Consider the following 18244-nt stretch of genomic DNA (forward strand, 5'->3'; position numbering starts at 1 on the left):
CCCACTATTCCCGCCCACCCCCCTCCAACATAAAAAAGTCACAGATCAGCCACTTGCAGTCTGAAGGATGCACCTGCCACAGACCAAATGTGTCGAGCTGGCCAATGGGAGGGCATCTGACCTCTGTGAGGCTGAGCCCCTCTCTTTGTGGGCACCTGAGATCTCTGGGAGAAGATCTGGCAGCTGAGGGAGACCCGGAACAGGCCCTGATGTCAGGGCGTGAAGCTGTGTGGCCTTGGCCACAAAGAGGGAAGGCCTCAGACACTCGTCAAGGCCCGCCCGAGGCTTAGCCTGTGGCATAAGCCTCCTGGGCTGGGGCAGGGGAAGGGCAGGAGTATGCCCAGTGACTGGGGGATTCATTTTAGGGACACGGCCTTGCCAAGGATTGGGCCCAGCCGTGTCCCCGCAGGGCATCGCTGCTCTGAAAGCTGCCTGGACTGGCTGGAAGGAGGAGGAGGAGGAGGACATGTCTCTGAAGAAGTTCCTAAAAAAGAGAGGCTGAAGCACAAGCCTGAGGACTCGTCACTGCTGCCTGCTGGCCTGGGATGGCTCCTCCACACTTCAACCGATCTCACAGCACTGGGACACTTTCCCCTCATAGTCAGCCTCGGTTTCCCTTTGTTCAATTTCACCCCAAAGGCTTGCAGCTGGCAACCTCTCCCCCTTTAGTCAGCATGTCATGAAATACACGCCTGTGGCGGAGTTCATTTAATCTCTCATCAAATCAACCCCGTCATCTGTTCTCTCATTTCGCGGAGCATCAGCTTGCCGCTAGCTGGATGGCCCAAAGGAGCCTGAAAACGGACACAGCAAGCAAGGGGCAGCCTTCCCAGGACTGTACGGAACAGGGCTGCCATCTCCCTCCCAGATGGAGAGCACGCAGCCCTGAACGCCATGCCACAGTTCTTTTAAAGCTGGGTCTAACCTGATTCTTCCTGATCACGCCTAGCTCTCTTTCCATGGACCGCCCTGCCCACGAGGATCTGTGCCATGTAATTCTCCCCCAGAACTATTATGATGCATACAGCCAGGAGGGACCATTAGATCATCTACTTGGCCCGCCTGTGTAACACCCAGCTACCCCAGTATTGAGTCCTTGTGTTGGACTGAAGCACCTCTTCCAGAGAGGCGGCCAGCCTGGAACTGAAGACATCAGGACATAGGGAGTTCACCATATCCCTGGATAGTTTGTTCAACGATTAAAAATCTCTCTTGGTTTCAATCTCAATTGCCTATTTTCTTCCTGGATTTCAGAGCCCTTTGTATTATTGCTCTTTCCACATTGCTGTTTGCAACATCTTGAGTGGTACGAAGGTACCGTGCTTCCAGACAGTTAATGAAGATGCTAAAAAGACGACCTCCCATGGATCTCGGCACCATGTCATTAGGTACCTCCTCCCAGCTCCTCACACTGAATTTACTGCTCTTCAGCCCGGTCCCATCCCTGGACAGAGCTCCCATCACTTCATAGGAAGTTACAGTATTTTCAGGAGGTTTCATGAGATCCTCTCAAGTGCTGCTATACAGCATTTTCCTCTGCTTGGCTCCCTTTGTCCAGCTGTATCTCTCCAGTGCCAACAGTGGGACGTAATGTCCAATGCTGATTACTTAGTGACTGGTATTGCTGCTGAGATTTCCTTGACAACCATGCAAGCACACTCCATTACAAGCAAAGTAGGCAAAATTTGCCTAAATTAAACAAAAATGGAACCCTCCCCCGCCAAAGGATGGCTTATAACCAACTGGAGAGACAGCAGGTACTGTTTCAGATAGGTACAAAACCCATCTGAGAACTCCCCTAATGTTATGTCCTTAAAATGACCTGTTGAAATTGCTTCCATACACGCTTACCCACTGGATCTCCTCTCTGAAGGTGAAGCCGTTGTAGTCACATAAAGCAGCATATGTCTCTGAAAACCCACCTACAAATGGAAGATGATATTGACAGAAACGTTAGCAGCAGCACATGGAGGAAATGTAGAAAGAGAAAAAGGGACATTTGGGGAAGGATAGAAACTAATACAGTTTGGGATCCAGAAAAGAGAGGGCTAGAATGAAAAGCCCAATTAAACCCTCGCTTCTCCCAGCGCAGTGCTGAATCATGGATTGGGTACCTCTCTGTTTGGTACTGACTGACTCATTAATTACTTATCTTAATTCCTTCTTTCATTGAATTATCTAACCTCTTTTACTGGACCAAGACATTATTTGTAATACACAAACTTCTCAGGCTAAAAGAGCCTTTATTTAAATCAGAATGTTTTGATCACAGAATTCCATTTAAAACTCTTTCTTATTGAAATTATAGAAAAAATATTGCAATATATATAAAAAAAGATTGCAAAGCTAAGCCTGGAAAAGTTAGGAACTGCATGGACAACCTTAATGATGCCCCCTTGTGTGTAATCATGGTATAACCTTTAATTACACGATCACATAGTATTTTTTCCACAGGAACCCTGCTTCAGACATGCAACTGACTTCAATGGGACTACTCCTGGGAATACAATACATATGGAAGTGTTTGTAGGACTGGTGCCAATGTCATGTAAATATTTTTCCCAGTTTATGACACTGGCCAGAGTGACTCCAAGTGGTCAGACTCCTGCCAATGGTACGCACCGCGCCTAACGGGCAAATGGCTGCGGGCACCAGTGTTAGCTGCCATTTATTTTCTTCCTGATGAAAGTGAATTGCTAAACAGCAAAGGTGGGATTTTTCCAAAAGCGCTTCACATTGCCCTAGCTCTGCTTCCATTGACGTCACCAGAGCTTTTGAAAACTCCCCCCCAAGCTGCTAAGTCTCCCACCACTTGGTGTGTGAGGGCTCTTCACAGTGTTTTCGCTTTTCTGTGATGTATGTTCACAAAGCAAAGTCTGATTACCACACGGTCCTTGGTTATTCTGCAGCATTTCCTTCAGGGAGTCTGTTATTCTTTGAATTCTCTCGAACAAACTGGGGGGATAGTTTTTGAGCAGTTTTCTACGAAAAATAACCCATGGTTAAGTAAAGAAATGGGGTGGTAGGAAGAAAACATCCTCAATCCTACATATTGGCTTATATTGACTGGAAACAGGCGAGCTCACTCTATTAGGAACACTTCATATGAATTTACTTTGTAACCATCCATACCCTTTATGTGTTCTTTCTTATAATCCCTAGCTCTTATCTAGCACTTTTCCATTAGGAGATCTCAAAGCACTTTACAAGGGCGAGCCGTATCATTATCCCCATTTTACAGTTGGGGAAACTGAGGCACAGAGAGGTGAAGTGAGTTGCCCAAGGTCAACCAACAGGCCAGTGGTGGAGCCAGGAATAGAACCCAGTCCAGAGCTCCAGCCACAAGCCCAACTGCCTTTGTATTAAAGGGACATTGTAACACACATACATTTGGTCCCAAATTTAAATTCTATACAATAACTCCTCACTTAAAGTCGTCCCGGTTAATGATGTTTCATTGCTGATCAATTAGGGAACATGCTCATTTAAAGTTGCGCAATGCTCCCTTAGAACGTTGTTTGGCAGCCGCCCGCGTTGTCCACTGCTTGCAGGAAGAGCAGCCCATTGCAGCTAGCTGGCGGGGGCTTGGAACCAGGGTGGACCGGCAGCCCCCATATCAGCTCCCCTAAGTTCCCTGTGCGGCAGCTGCCCAGCAGGCTAGCAATTGCTGGGCAGTTCAGCTGCCATGTGCTGCTCCTGCCCTCCTCCATGTGCTGCTCCTGGAAGCCTCCTGCTTGCTGTGCAGGGGGAGAGGGAAGAGGGGTGCTAATGTCAGGGTGTCCCCATCCCCCCACTCCTGCCTCCCGCTCCTGTACCTCATCTCCACAGAGTAGGAGGGGAACAGGACAGGGCTCAGGACGGAGTGAGCTTGCTGGCAGCAGCTGCTGTCTCAACTTGCTGATTTACTTAAAAGGGCAGTGTACTTACAGTGCGGTCAGCGTACTTAAAGGGGCAATGCACATCTCTCTCTCTCTCTCACACACACACACACACACACACACACACACACACTGTGTATGTCTCTGTCTTTCTCAGCCATGGTGTCTCCCCTCCCTCCATTCGTGCTGCCTTGTAGAGTGTGAGGCTACATGCACAACAATGTGTTAACCCTTGAGGGCTCAGCTGAGTGCTAGTTCATCATTTAGCAGTAAGGCATTCCCTGGGAAATATCCCACCCTCTTCCACCCTCTGACTCCACCACCTCAACCAAGCTTCACAATCATCATTGCTGTGTACAGTATTAAATTGTTTGTTTAAAACGTATACTGTGTATATGTGTATATACAAATATAGTCTTTTGTCTAGCGAAAAAAAAATCCCTGGAACCTAACCCTCCCTATTTACATTAATTCTTATGGGGAAATTGGATTCGCTTAACATCGTTTCGTTTAAAGTAGCATTTTTCAGGAACATAACTACAACGTTAAGCGAGGAGTTACTGTACACGCAAAATGACAAGGATATAAGGTCAGGGAGCTCTAGGAGGTCTCGACAGAGCTCTGCCAGCGACAAGGCAGTCTGGCCCGTTATAACCATTAAGCAAACGTTTCAGGAACAGCCTTACCCGGGGAAAGAGTCTGGAAAGACCTTCTTAAGCGACATGATGATATGGCTGATCACCTGCTCCAAGTCGTCCAGTGACACGAGCCGGAAGGCGTAAGAGGCTGTATCTGTATCTATGACAACCTGAGGAGATGAGACAAATGACATTTGAGGCAGCAAACAGAGAATACATTTAATAAAACCCCTCAGATGCTACCACAAAGGGAGCAAACGAGCGAAGCCGTGCGCTAAGATGGCGAGCTCTCGCCACGCTAAATATCCTTAGCGTTATTGCTTATCATTCTCAGACAAAGACTAAGTTTCAATGGAGCTACGCTTGAGAAAACTTATCAGCAATTTGGCATAGAATACACCTCTACCCCGATATAACGCTGTCCTCGGGAGCCAAAAAATCTTACTGCGTTATAGGTGAAACCGTGTTATATTGAACTTGATTTGATCCACTGGAGTGTGCAAACATACCCCCCACCGGAGTGCTGCTTTACCACGTTATATCTGAATTCGTGTTATATCCGGTCGCGTTATATCGGGGTAGAGGTGTATGTTACAGGTACTGTACGTGCGCCAAAACCAAAGTATTATAAACCCAGGAAATCCAAAGTTAAGGCTAAACTTAAAAGAAATGCAAACCAGATAAGGGATGGAAATGTGAAATTGTGGCACCCAAACAACCTTAACTCTGCCTTGCTGTGACACCTTACAATAACTATTGGTTTGTGGTTCCAGATAAAATTGATTTTAAGACACATCTGATTTGATTTTCCCTCTCTTGGCATCACTACCTGCAGTCAGTGTTAGCCTGTTACCAAGAGCATTCGGGTTAAAGAAAAAGGTCAGGTACAGGGTGCCACATTTATGAAAGGATCCATTTTTAGATTACATTTTAACTCCTGACCTAATTAATGGATTCACTAAATTCTGAGAAAATTAATTCCATTCTCAACGAGCCAGTGCTGTAATTTTGACGAGGATTTTTCATACATAACAAACTGGCTGAATCCTGGCTTTCAGTGGAGAACTCAACTCAGTCTCCATAATAAACTTTCAGAAATAAACTAGTAGCCGTATCATCAGGAAATAAACAACTAAATCATCCTTATGCTACAGCAGTCTGGCAAATTTCTCATGAAAACATACAAATCCAGGCATAAAAATCTTCTCATTCTGCCCCATCCCTTGCAACGATAATAAAGAAAGCAATTAATCAGGCTTTATTGGCCCATCAAAATAACTCACTGGCCCCGCAGGGCAGGAGGATTTTACAAGACTGCGCTAAATCAAATAAATTCACCTCTTGCTGCTCTCTGCAGCTCCAGCCCCTCACCCACAGGAGCAAACCCCCAAGGCAGGGGAAGTGCCTGGAGAATCCCCTGGAAAATTTAACCCCAGGAAGCCAGGAGCAAATTGCCCAAGCCAGACTTCCTGTAGCGAATCTGTTTCAGATGATTATTAGCTACATGAAAAAGGAATACTTTGCATTTAATCTGGAAAAGCACAATTCTCCTAGGCCAGCCTTGCCAAAGTGTAGCTGCTCTGAGGACACACATTTCTGACAGACGACTACAATATTTGTTCTTCACATGTCATCATGGCAAGCATGACGAGTATTTTACACCTGGCAAATTCTTACGATAGCTTTGTAAGACAAATCAATTGCTATTTCTCTGGGGGGTCACCAGGGGCAATAGGCCAACAGCAGAGGGCGCAGAGCCTTTGAACTCTGAGATTGCACCTGAATTTTATCCAGTAAATTCTTCGTTTTCTAAGCCCGACAGGACCATTAGATCAACTAGTTTGACCCCTTGTGTTACAGGCCACAAAATGTCACCCATTTACTCCTGACCGAGTCCAATAACTTGTGTTTGACTAACGTACCTCTTCTAGTTCTAATATACATTTCCAGTCCATCCAAGTCCCTCCTTCTTTTACTCTTGTTACTGTCCTTTGCAAATCCTCTCTAGCAATGTCTTTGTTAATAATAAGTGTGATCCTTTCCACGCACTCACCGGCGGCGGGAAGCGGAGCACCACGGCTGGGAGGTGGCGGAGCAGAGCGGGCTGGGGCCGTGTGGCTCCGCTTCCTGCCGCTGCCGGTAAGTGCGGGGTCGCTGGGGGAAGAGGTGGAATGGGGGCAGGCCACGGGCGGAGCAGGGGGGAAGGGTCAGAGGCAGGGCGGAGGGAGTTGTTCGGGGCCCCACGCCCCCCTAGGGGCAGCCCTGCCCCTTGCAAGGGGGGCCGGTCGAGGGATAGGGCTGGTCGTGGGGGCTGGGGCTGCCGCGTATGCAGCACGCAGCTGCCTAGGACACCATGAAATTTGGGGCAATTTGGTGCCCCAAATGTCATGGTCCCCTACGCAGCTGCATACGCTGTGTATGCCTAGGGATGGCCCTGGCCACAGCAACATCTACATCAATTATACAAATAGCAAACTGGGCTGGCTAACAGCAGCTGCGCTCTGATGAGGGCTTCATCAAAGTATTCAGAACGGTGTTTTCTTATGTTGCCTGTTTTACAGGTCAGGCAACGTTCAGGTTTGCCAGATACATAATCTCCTCTGTAAGAGGTTTTACCAGGTTTTAACACACTCTCCAGCTAAATGTGTATTGGCCTGGGTAATCTAGACGCACTTGGTACACACCAAGGCCCTGAAATGCAGAAGAGGCTGTGGACACGAGAAAAGAGAATGATGTGAACTCTCTTATTTTCCTGCCATGACCTGCAACATGCACAAACCCCTTTTGTTCTACAGAAGTCAGAGGCCTTGGCCACACTCGTGGATTCACAGCGCTGTGAAGAGCGAGTGTAGTAGCGCCGCCAGCGCTGCGAGAGCTCTCTCCCAGCGCTGCAAGTACTCCACCTCTCCGAGGGGAATAGCTTGCAGCGCTGCGAGCGAGCGTGCAGCGCTGCAGGCTCTGATTACACTGGCGCTTTACAGCGCTGCGCTCAGGGGGGGGGTGTTTTTTCACACCCGAGCGCAGCAAGTGCAGCGCTGTGAATTGCCAGTGTAGCCAAGGCCAGAGGTACAAATGGAGCTGCAGCTTTTCCAGTCCCACTGGAAAGTAGCGTCACTCGAGGCAAACAAAGCCAGCCCTCTCCCTCGCAGGTCTGTTTGGAGAGATTCTAGATTTAGTTGGGCTGTACCCCGGCTCCTAGAGGCAACGGTACTGGGAAATATAAGGACAGCATTTCAGTAAGGGGCTTCGTTTGCCAGCCAATAAATAGGAATGAACATTTAGCCTAGATCTTAGAGCTCAGTAAATGTCACCACAACAGAGTCACAGAGAGGCAGGAGACTACCCACGGCGTCACAGTTGGCAAGAGACCCCAAGCCCACCCCAGCACTGCTGTCTCTGTGTTCTGCATTTGTCCAGCACCTGGCACCATGGGGTCCTGCCTCCCCAGCACTGAAGGCAGGCTAGGCTTCCAAGGGCTGCTTGTGGGCAGGGACTGGCTCCCTTTGCAGCAGTGGGGAGAACGCTCTAGCGGGATGGATGTTTGCACCTTCCCATCCCTGGCTCTGGGGCACTACTCAGCTCACAGCACTCTGGGACTGCAGGGGAGGGGCTGGCCTGTGCAGCTTCAGCTCCCTCCCATGGGGAGGGCACCCAGCCAGCTCCAGAGCTCCCCCTCTGCAGCAGCACCTCCCACCTGCCCAGGCTTCCCTGCCAGGCCAGGGTCTCTGGGGATGTCCCCATAAGGATGGATGGGGGCGGTTCCAACAGGATTGGCTGCAGGAGAGTATCCTGGGGCTGTCCCGGTGGGGGTGGGTGTCCCAATAGGGTGGATGGGGGAGGGCTGTCCTGACAGAGGGGTGGATGGACTGTCTCAATGGGGGTGGATGGGCTGTCCTGACAGAGGGGTGGATGGGCTGTCTCAAGGGGGGTGGATGGGCTGTCCTGACAGAGGGGTGGATGGGCTGTCTCAAGGGGGGTGGATGGGCTGTCCTGACAGAGGGGTGGACGGGCTGTCACTGGGGTCCTGAGGGGTGGCTCCCTGGCTGCACTCACCAGGCTGGGCTCCTGGATCCTGATCTCTCTCACCTCCAGGAAGCTGAAGCTGCTCCACACCTGAGGAGAAAAGGGTCAGACCATGGCCAGCCCCCTGCCCAGCCCCAACATGGGCTGTGACCCCCACAGGCCGCCGGGGGCCAAGTGTGGCACAGCACCCCTGCTGCCTGACCTGCCGGAGCCCAGCCCAGGCCTGCCCCGGCCAGCAGCGGGACATGAGCTACCCAGGCTGAGCTGTCCTCCCCCCCAGCCCTAAATCCATCCCAGCACCAGCCCGCTTCCCCGATTGGACCCCCCCCTGACTCCCAACCCCAGCCTGACCCCCCTCCCAGCCCAAGCCTCCCAGTCACCTCAAACTGAACATGTGAGTCCCAGCCTGCGCTCCCCTCCCCCAGACAGCACGGAGCCAGTCTCTCATGCAGAGGCACTCACCAATCCAGCTGCAGCTGATGGGCATGGTGGGTGCACCACACCCCTGGGTGTTAGTGTCCATGCCCCACCTTCCTCTGGGACACCCCAACAATGCGGAGCCCCTTCTGCTCCCCCAGCCAGCCAGCGCACCCCCCCCCGGCCTTTGTGCCCCATCACAGCGAGAGGGCCAGAGACGATGGAAAGGAGCCCCCAGAGCACACACCAGCCAGGAGCAGCTCTCCGCCCTCACACACACTTTGATAGCGGAGACATAGCGAACGGCGTTTCCTGTCACTGGCCAGGGAGCTGACCAGGGTGGTTCACACCGCTCAGAGCTATCGCGCAGGCTGCAGCGATTTGCTTTCCATTGTGCTCCCTGCTACGCTACCTCTGCGGGGCAAGGCGATGAAGATTTCAGTGGGAGTGTGGGAAATTGGAAAGTTTAAAAAAGAAACTCGAGACAAACCCTTCTTCAGCCCCTCCCCGCACACAACGCTCCCCAGGCCTCTCTGTGTGCGTTGTGCTCCAGGCACCTGGCCCCAGCTCCCGTCCATGTGGACACAGGGGGTCGTGTTTGCACGCCCCCTGCACATACGAGTTTACCCTGAGTGCTCACAGATGCACCACCTGGCCAGGGCCCCTTGTTTAAACCCAGCTGCAGCTCTGCAGGCGCTTCCTCCTTGGGCTATTTCGCTTGACAGACAGCTAACTTTGCCAAGTTGCTCACTGCCTGACTGTTAGCATTTGTCAGGCTGACAAGGAGAGTGACCATCTCCATGTGAGGCCTAGAGCAGCTTTCCCTGCTGCCCCGCTCCTCCCTTTTAGCTGGAAGGATGCTGGGGGTTCAATGAAGCTTTCACTGGGAAACACTTATTGTGCTAGTGCGGCTGAAAGGGCGAGGCCGGGGTCTAAATCCTTGGACTTTCCTACTGGGAACTTGCCCTCGGGACTGACGCAGCAGAGCTCAGGAATGGCAGGCAAGTCCTGGAGCAGTCAGCTCTATGCAAAGTCCTGGGATCTGCAAGGGGCTGGAGTTCATGTGAGGGACGAGGGGGATGCTGGTTCTGGGAAGGGGTGAGGGATGAAGGGTGTTCCCGGGGGGCCAGGAGCAGGCTTGGGTGTGGGTTTGGCCCAGCTGAGCAATGAGGGTGAAATTTTTCCAGCCCACAATGCATTGCAAGATCAGCGATGTCACCCGTGCTCCTGGGCAAGGCTCAGCCCTTGGGGGCTTTTCTGAGAAGCCTGCCTGGCTACACAGGTAACGGGCTTGTGCGAAGCTCCCAGTGACTTCAACAAGCCCAGGCCAAAGCCCTTTGACACAATAACTCTTGCTACCAGCTTCCCGTGACCACTCATAACGTCTCTAGTGGGGTCTCACGGGGCTGGTCTGGGGCTGGCACTAGTCAGTATTTTCATCAATGACTTGGATAGCAGAGTGGAGAATCAGCTTTTCACATGAGCAGATGACACCAAGCTGGGAGGGGTTACACGCACTCTGGAGGACAGGATTCGAATTCAAAATGACCTTGACAAGATGGAGAATTGGCGTGAAATCAGTAAGATGAAATGCAAGCCAGACAAGGGCAAATCAAAAGGCACAGCTACAGACTGGGGAGGACTGGCTGGGGGCCGTAGTGCAGAAGGATCTGGGGGTTCTAGTGGCTCACAAATGGAATATGAGCCAGCAGTGTGCTGCAGCTGCGAAAGCCGTGCTGGGCTGTATTAACAGCAGTGTTGTATGGGACACGGGAGGTAACTGTCCCGTGCTACGCAGCGCTGGTGAGGTCCAGCTGGAGTCCTGTGTCCAGTTCTGGGCACCGCACCTTAGAACGATGTGGACAAATTGGAGAGGCCAGAAGAGAGCAACAAAAATGACCCCCCAAAAATAGAAAACCTGACCTGTGAGGACAGGTTAAATAAACAGGGCATGTTTAGTTCTGGGAAGAGACAACTGAGGCCCGGGGATCTGAGAACAGTCATCAGCTATGTTCAGGGCTGTTATAAAGAGCCTGGTGATCAACTGTTCTCTGTGGCCACTGACAAGATGCAGTAGGCTTAATCTGAAGCAAGGGAAATGTAGATCAGATATTAGGAAAACTGTGCAAGTCTAAGGGTAGTTTAGTTCTGGAACAGGCTTCCAAGGAAGGTTGTGGAATCTCCGTCACTAGATGGTTTTGAGAACAAGCTGGACAAACCCCTATCGGGGCTGGGCTGGTCTAGGTTTCACTTCCAGCCCCACATTTCTGAGACTCTGTAATGGGGCTGTTAATGCCCGTGCCTTTGAAGGGTGACAGCAAATTCACATTGGCACCCGTTCGCTCTCATCCACTGCTAGAGGGTGAGAGGCTCTGGCACTCTAGCCACAAGGAGACAGCAACGAGGGGGAGCGGCGATCCCCAACACAGGCCCAGGATTGGAACCCAAGGCTGGCAGCATGGACAGGAGCTAAATAAGAACACTCGCTAGCTGGGCTAGGGACCGGGGACTATCTCCCTAGGGATCATACATCCGTAGGATGGGAAAGGCCTCCAGCGCCCTGCCATCATACCCTGTTTAGCTTATAACGGGCTTTTCTATCTAGCAGACACAGGTCTCATAGGAGCCACGGGATGGAAGCCAGACAAATTCAGACTGGAAGGAAGGTGTAAATGCATAACAGGAAGGGTAATTAACCATGGCGACAACTCTTCAAGGGCCATGGCGGACCAAGATGGGATGTTTCTCTGAAAGCTCTGCTCTGGGGATTATGGTGGGCAGGTCTCTGGCCTGGGCTGTCCAGCAGGTCAGACCAGATGATCACAGTGGTCCCTTCTGGCCTTGGACTCTGCTCAGCCCAGAGAAGGGATGTGTGCCACCCTGAGCAAGGGCTACAAGGGCCAGGGAAAAGCCTGCGATGGAGGAGAGAAAACGCCAGAGGGGAAAGGCGCGAAGAGGAGAGTCCAAAGAGTCATGCCCAAGGCCCAGAGGGCAGGTGGACAACACAAAGAGGGGAGTGGGTGGGGAGAGGACACAGCAAGTTAGGCTACAGCAAGTTTGCGTAATATACCTGCGGTGTTGCTGACCCTCCCACCCTCCCCAGCACCAGTGGCGAGAGCCCTGCCTAACGCGCCAGAGCGGGGCTCCACGTGGCCATTCAGCCGGGCGCTGAGAGGGGCGAGGGACTCAGCACAGGGACCTGGGTCCGAGACTGAAAGGGTTCTGCAGGGAACAGCCCAGCTTAGACCAAGGCTTATGTTGTGTTACTCCTAACAAAGCTCAGCCCCGGAGGGAGGGAGTTTGGACTAGACACTGGCTGCATGTTCCAGGTGCCGTCTCACCACACTCGGCCTGTGGCATTGAATGCTGGCTGGGCTGTAGCTTGGAAAATTAGTACCTGGGCAGTTTCCTAGCTTTGGAAGAGGTTACCTGTCTTCCCCCTCCCCCCACGGCCCTACCCTCCCCCACACTAGAGATCTCCTTCCATCCATTTTGCTTTTAAAGGTTGTATGCCTGGTACATGAAAAGCTTAATGCCCCTGGGAAAAGTGCAGCTCACGTCAGCCCCCAAACTTGGGTCCCGCGCGGAGAAGGCACTTACCCTGCCCGGGAGCAGCACCTGCAGTACATACGCCCTCCAGGGGGTTAAAACCTGCACAGGGGGGAATCAGAGTCACGGCTGTGATTATCGAGAGGGTAAGTGCTCTGCATTTATACACCCTACGAACACTGGAGCAGGAGTTCAGGGTGCATAAGTGTTTCCATTCTAACCCCCTGCTTGGACATTTTTACCTTAGAGGGTAAAATTTATGAGTGGTACATGACATCAGAACAAATCTGTGGGCACGTAATTAACCTGCAGAGCTGCCGCCCATCTGCACATCCAGCTCATGTCAGAGACCCAAGCCTGGGAATTCTAGGCTCAGACCCAGAACAATGGGATGAAATTCCTGAGTTACCAGAACGTACCAAGATGTCGTCTTCATACTTGGATTTGACCTGCAGCTGGACAGGCTTCACCAGGATGATTTCCTTTGACCCCAGCAAGGCGGTGATGCTGTCTGAAAAGACAACACCCAATCAAACAAGCTGGCAGAGAGGGGGAGGCTGATCTGTGGCCCATGTGAAAGAAATTGGGGTCTCCCCAAAGCACCCTGTGAGATGCCGTCCACATCGCAGCCAGCACCAGCTAACCCCTGCTTTTCATTCTCGGCAGTCTGGCCAGCAGCTGAATTCCCCATGACCCTCTACAGGTGGCTCATGAAGGGGGAAACAGGAGGATACACCTGGGGTGCTGGTAAAAGAGACTGGGGTGAGATTTTCAAAGCAGTCTAGGGGATTTAGACACACTGATTTTAATAAAAAGAAGAACAGGAGGACTTGTGGCACCTTAGAGACTAACAAATTTATTAGAGCATAAGCTTTCGTGGACTACAGCCCACTTGCGGATACAGACTAACACGGCTGCTACTCTGAAACTGATTTTAATGGATCTCAATCCCCTAAACCATTGTATCAATCTCAACCCTTTCTTCATGCCCTGCTGCCAGTCACATGGCATGGAAATACATTAATTCCCTTGTCACCTGGCAGCGGCTGGTATCCATTGATAGCAGTGACTATGGTTACATCTTACCCTCCAAAGCCAAAAATAACCACCACAAATGTGTGCAGCCTGCTGATGACACACCAGTGGAGATGTCCAGAATAGGGTCTGGGGAGATGGTCTGACCAGGACACACGAGAAGATCACTCTGCCTCTTCTTGGACATCTATTAATAGCCTTCCAGCACTGACCCTCGAGGATTTCTGAGCACATGCCCACTTCTTGTTTTCAAACGCGTGGAGATCTCAGGACTTGTCTACAGGACATCAGCGTATGGCAAGCCCTGGTGAAGATCTACAGAGCAATAGCTTGTCATGGAGTAACGTCCCACATGGCCATTGCTGTGTGTCCACATGCACTACAGAACAGTTAGTGCATTGTAACAGTGTCCACACAGGCTGTTACTGCTCAGCGAGCTGGTGCTCTGTAGTCACTCCCTGGCTTGCCAGGAGCGAACGCCCTGGGTAGACAGCCCCTCAGGCTCACTCTTAATCTCAGACTCTTGCCATAAATGTGCCTCTGTGAGGATTTTTCTTTCACTCCCAAAAGCTTTTCCCCTGCTGGTCACCCTAGTGCCATTTTAGATAGTGTCATTGTAACACAGCAGGGATGCATTTACTTAGATATGTTGCCTGAGGATCCCTGACTCTCCTGGGGTCTTTGAGGCCTCCTTGTCTGGGGGCTATTTGTGAAATTGCTTCCACCTTTCTTGTATCCAGTCAAACTCCTTCACCCCTGTATGTCCTTTGTAAGGAATCTTGCTCAGACCAACCTGGAGTTTGCTCCCGTCCAATGTGAAGCCCTTTTCTTTGTCACTGCAGATCACTACACAGTCTCTCATTGTGATGTCTGATCATTTTTGCCCCAAACTGCTAAATCCTCAACAATTACGTCCATTCCATCCAGATACACAAAGATCGGGGACAAGATGCTTTGGCAACTTCAGGTGCTGAGACAATCCCAAAGGGAGGTCACTACATCTGCCGGAAGAGACATTGGAGGTGCAGAGTTTTGAGCTGTCTGTCTGGTCAGACCTTGGCTTACATCACAAACAGAAAATGTTCTTGCGTAGACACATCTTCCTGAACCGATTGGCTGCACTCACATGAAACTCGATGGATCACCATGACCCTGCTATTACCACAGTGTCTGAATTAGCTTCTCCCCAGACGTGGAGATCCGGGAAGAAGAGATCTCACCTCTCTGAGACCCTGGGCTTCTCTGGACCCTCCTTCCAGCCTTCCCCGCTCTCTCTTAACTGTCCTCAGCTGACGAGCTGAATCACCTTGCTAATTGTTTGATCATCCAGTCCTGGACTGGCCCACACAGGGATGCTTGCAAAGTGGGAGGGATAGCTCAATGGTTTGAGCATTGGCCTGCTAAACCCAAGATTGTGAGTTCAATCCTTGAGGGGGCCATTTTGGGAATGGGGTAAAAATCTGTCTGGGGATTGGTCCTGCTTTGAGCAGAGGTTGGACTAGATACCTCCTGAGTCCCTTCCAACCCTGGTATTCTATGAGTCTATGCACAGATTGCTGACTCAGCCTGAGCTTGTCACACACCACAAATAAGACAGCTGGTTGACAGGCCACAGTTACACGATGTAGCTGGTTTATAGGTCTGTAATTTAACTGTCAACAAACAATGTGCAGTCCTCTTCTCCCGCTCCCACCAGAAGGCAGTGTAGCTCGCCAAGGCCTGTCACGTGGAGTGGTGGAGAGGGATTTCATCCTGGCTGATTTCTCTTTGCCAGGAAAACTTGGAAGGGCTGCAGCTATGACAGCCGCCATCTTGGCCAACACCAGAGATTGAACCAGGAGCCTCCACCCACATCCACAGGCTGAGCTAGAGAGCCAGGCTCCCCACCTGGGTGTTGGACAGACACATCCTCCGTAGACCCAGCCCAGAGGGGGACCCACTGCACCCCTGCCTCGTGGGTTACACAGCCAGCTCCTCCAGTGGCAGGAGCAGACATCAGACCTGGCTCTGTTCACAAAGTGTTTTGTTCTGGTCTGGCTGGCTGGTTTTAGGTACGTGGCTTGGTGGCTGTGGGGGATGTGGAGTTCAAGCTCCTTGCTTCTGGGGGAGAACATGTCTCTGCTGGTCTAAGCTATGGCTCCTCCAGCTACTGCAGTGGCATGAATGTCTGCGACCTTGGCCTTTGTGCAACTCCGAAACCCCGGGTGTGTGTGTGTGTGGGGGGGGTGCTTTGTAGCTTCTGTTATCCGATCACACTGTACAGAGCCCTCCTGCCATGGGCTCTGTGTGTGCCCTCCTTTCCCCCTCCCCCATACCACGCTGCCCTATTCTCCCCCTATAGCCCCTCCACCACATGCCCTCTATGCCCCCCCATGCCCGGGGCTGGGTGTGTCCCCATTCCACCTTTCCCCCATGCCAGGGGCTGTGTCCCCCAAGGCCTGTCCCCCATTCTCCCCCCTGCATACAAAGGGCTCTGTGTGTCTCCCCAATCCCCCTTCCCCACAGCTCAGGGTTCTGTCACCCTCCTCACCATTCAGAATTCTTTTCTGTCTGCCAGGGAGATTAGAGTGTCAGTCTTCTTAAGGTGAACAGGAGCTGGGAGTCTGTAACTTACCAGGAAGGTGCTAATGGCTGCCATCAACTAGCCCTTTGATCTGCACCCATAACCCAGGGGGCAGCAGCAGCAGGGTCTGCTACCCAGATGCCAGGGGCTCCATGTGCCCCCTTGTGAACAGTTCCCTGTTCCCACCGGGGGGCACCCCTCACCCCCCAGTCCATAAGCCTCATCTCAGACAAGCCACCGGTGGCCCTGACACTGTTCCCCTGGCTCTCTGCCCTCTCCAGCCCTCACAGGCAGCTCCCGTTGCTGCTCCCTGGCCTTCAGCCCTGGCTTTCCAGCTTCAGACGGTCAGCCGGCAAACTCCTCTTGCTGATTTTCCTCCCTTCCACCCAAACCTGTTACAGCTTCCGCCAGGGACCACCTCTCTCTGTGATCTTCCCTGATCCCTCACAGCCCCAGGTGCTGCCCCGTTCCCTCAGCCGGCCAAACTGGGAGCAGCTGCATGGCACAGGGGCACTGGGCCTGGCTCATCTAAAGGCGCCAGCCACCTGTGATGCCCAATTTTCCCCTTCCATTCTTCTGATTTTGGTGAGGACCAGTTGGGCTCTGCCCACAGACGCCGAGAAGATTCCCTGAAACTTTGGCCTGGATCAGATGAGATGTTCAAAAGTTATCGCATTACAGACAGACCCTCCAGTGGTCAGCCAAATGCTGGTAAGGCCAAGTTCTCCAAAGCAGCCACTTTGGGGGTGGATTGCGAGGACTCTGCTGGGACCCAGAGCCCGGTTTGCAGAGGGGCTGAACACCCGTAAATCACGTTAGCAACAATAGGATTGTCAACTCCTTTGAAGAGCATGGCCCAAGCTGGGCACCCTACATTAATGGACATTTTGGTTCCAGCGACTTTCCCAAGCTCACTCAGTACGTCGGCATCAGAGCCAGGAGAGAACCCAGGAGTCCTGAGTCCCAACCCATTGCTCTCCGCTCTACAACATCTGGAGAAATGAAGAAACAAAGACCCAGCTCCCATCCTGTGCAGTTGGCCCCCGTGACAAAGCACGCAGGGAGCACGCCAGGCCGCACCACCTTCCACATGGCCTCAGTGGCTCTGGGAAGCTCTGAAAAGGGTGCTGCTTACCTTGCAGGTGGCATGGAATCCCTCCTGGGGAAAGAGCCATCTCTGGAGCTCCTGGCAGACTGGCCAAGGTAGCAGCACGGGCTACCAGAGCAGCATCTTTCAGCCCAGCCTGCAGTCAGAACGAAACTGGCCCTGCTCAGAGGAAGCGATGAGGTTACTTACCAACCGGTAGTGCCGCTGCTTTGCGCCCCCTCCTCCCTCAAGCTGCCGCTTCCTGCCCCTCAGCCGAGATTCAGCCAGAGAGCAAGTGGAGCGAAATGAAACCGCCCAAGCTAGCAGCCCACGCGGGCCCAGAGATGGCGACAGGCGTTCTCCTGAAACAACAGTGCCCTGCCGAGGAGACAAACACTAGGGCCAGCAGCCCACAAACTGCTCTGGCTTGGCAGGGAAGAGGAGCTCAATGCAAGTGCAGAAACAGTTATTTCTCCTTCCCCCTTCCCCTGCTATCTGAGCCCTGAGCTCCCCCACACTACAGCTCCATCCTGACCCGCAGCCCCCCTGCTATTCCGCTCCGGGGCTCCCCACACAGCTAACGCTGCCGGGCTCCCCTCGCACACACAGCTCTGACAGTGACCCTCCGGCCCCACCCACAGCCCCCTGCTAGTCCAGCCCTTGGGGCTTTTTGAGCAAAGTTTTTTCCAGATATCAAGGGAGGCACAGGCTGAGCCCCTATTGATGGGCCCCCTCCCCACAGCCCAAGCTGAGATCGCCAGTGGGGTGGGGTGGGGAGGGGGTTTCCTGAACTCCTGCTTTGCTGCTCACACCTCAGGACACAAAAAGCGGCTCCCCCTTGACTTGCCCTCAGCTCAGCCCGCCAAGGGCACCTGCATCTCCAGGGCAGCTGGGACAGGCTGCGTGGGGAGCCCCCTTCCCAAGCCGGGGAGCAGCATCTGTTCATCACAGGCTCAGCGTCAAGCCTCTTCCCCTAGGGTGCGCTGCTATCTGCTCCCCACTCCTCCACACGCCTCCCTCTCCAGCCTCTCAGCTGGTTACTGGTGGATTCCTG

The 18244-nt window shown here is 52.5% G+C and overlaps 1 protein-coding gene across 2 annotated transcripts in view; it reads right to left on the bottom strand.

Moving 5' to 3' along the window:
* CARMIL2 (capping protein regulator and myosin 1 linker 2) overlaps positions 1-17388 on the bottom strand; it is a 124592-nt gene extending 107204 nt beyond the window's left edge. For both annotated transcript variants that reach the window (XM_065567782.1, XM_065567781.1), the window contains exons 1-7: positions 17239-17388; positions 12925-13016; positions 12557-12607; positions 8570-8629; positions 4565-4686; positions 2885-2982; positions 1852-1922 (exon numbers count right to left, since the gene is read on the bottom strand). In XM_065567782.1, the coding sequence (XP_065423854.1) occupies positions 1852-1922; positions 2885-2982; positions 4565-4686; positions 8570-8629; positions 12557-12607; positions 12925-13016; positions 17239-17278 (534 nt within the window). In that variant the 5' untranslated portion in view covers positions 17279-17388. The remainder of the gene's footprint in view (positions 1-1851; positions 1923-2884; positions 2983-4564; positions 4687-8569; positions 8630-12556; positions 12608-12924; positions 13017-17238) is intronic.
* Between the last annotated feature and the right edge of the window lie 856 nt (positions 17389-18244).

Source organism: Chrysemys picta, chromosome 14, assembly GCF_011386835.1.
Source record: "Chrysemys picta bellii isolate R12L10 chromosome 14, ASM1138683v2, whole genome shotgun sequence".
Classification (NCBI taxonomy): domain Eukaryota; kingdom Metazoa; phylum Chordata; order Testudines; family Emydidae; genus Chrysemys; species Chrysemys picta.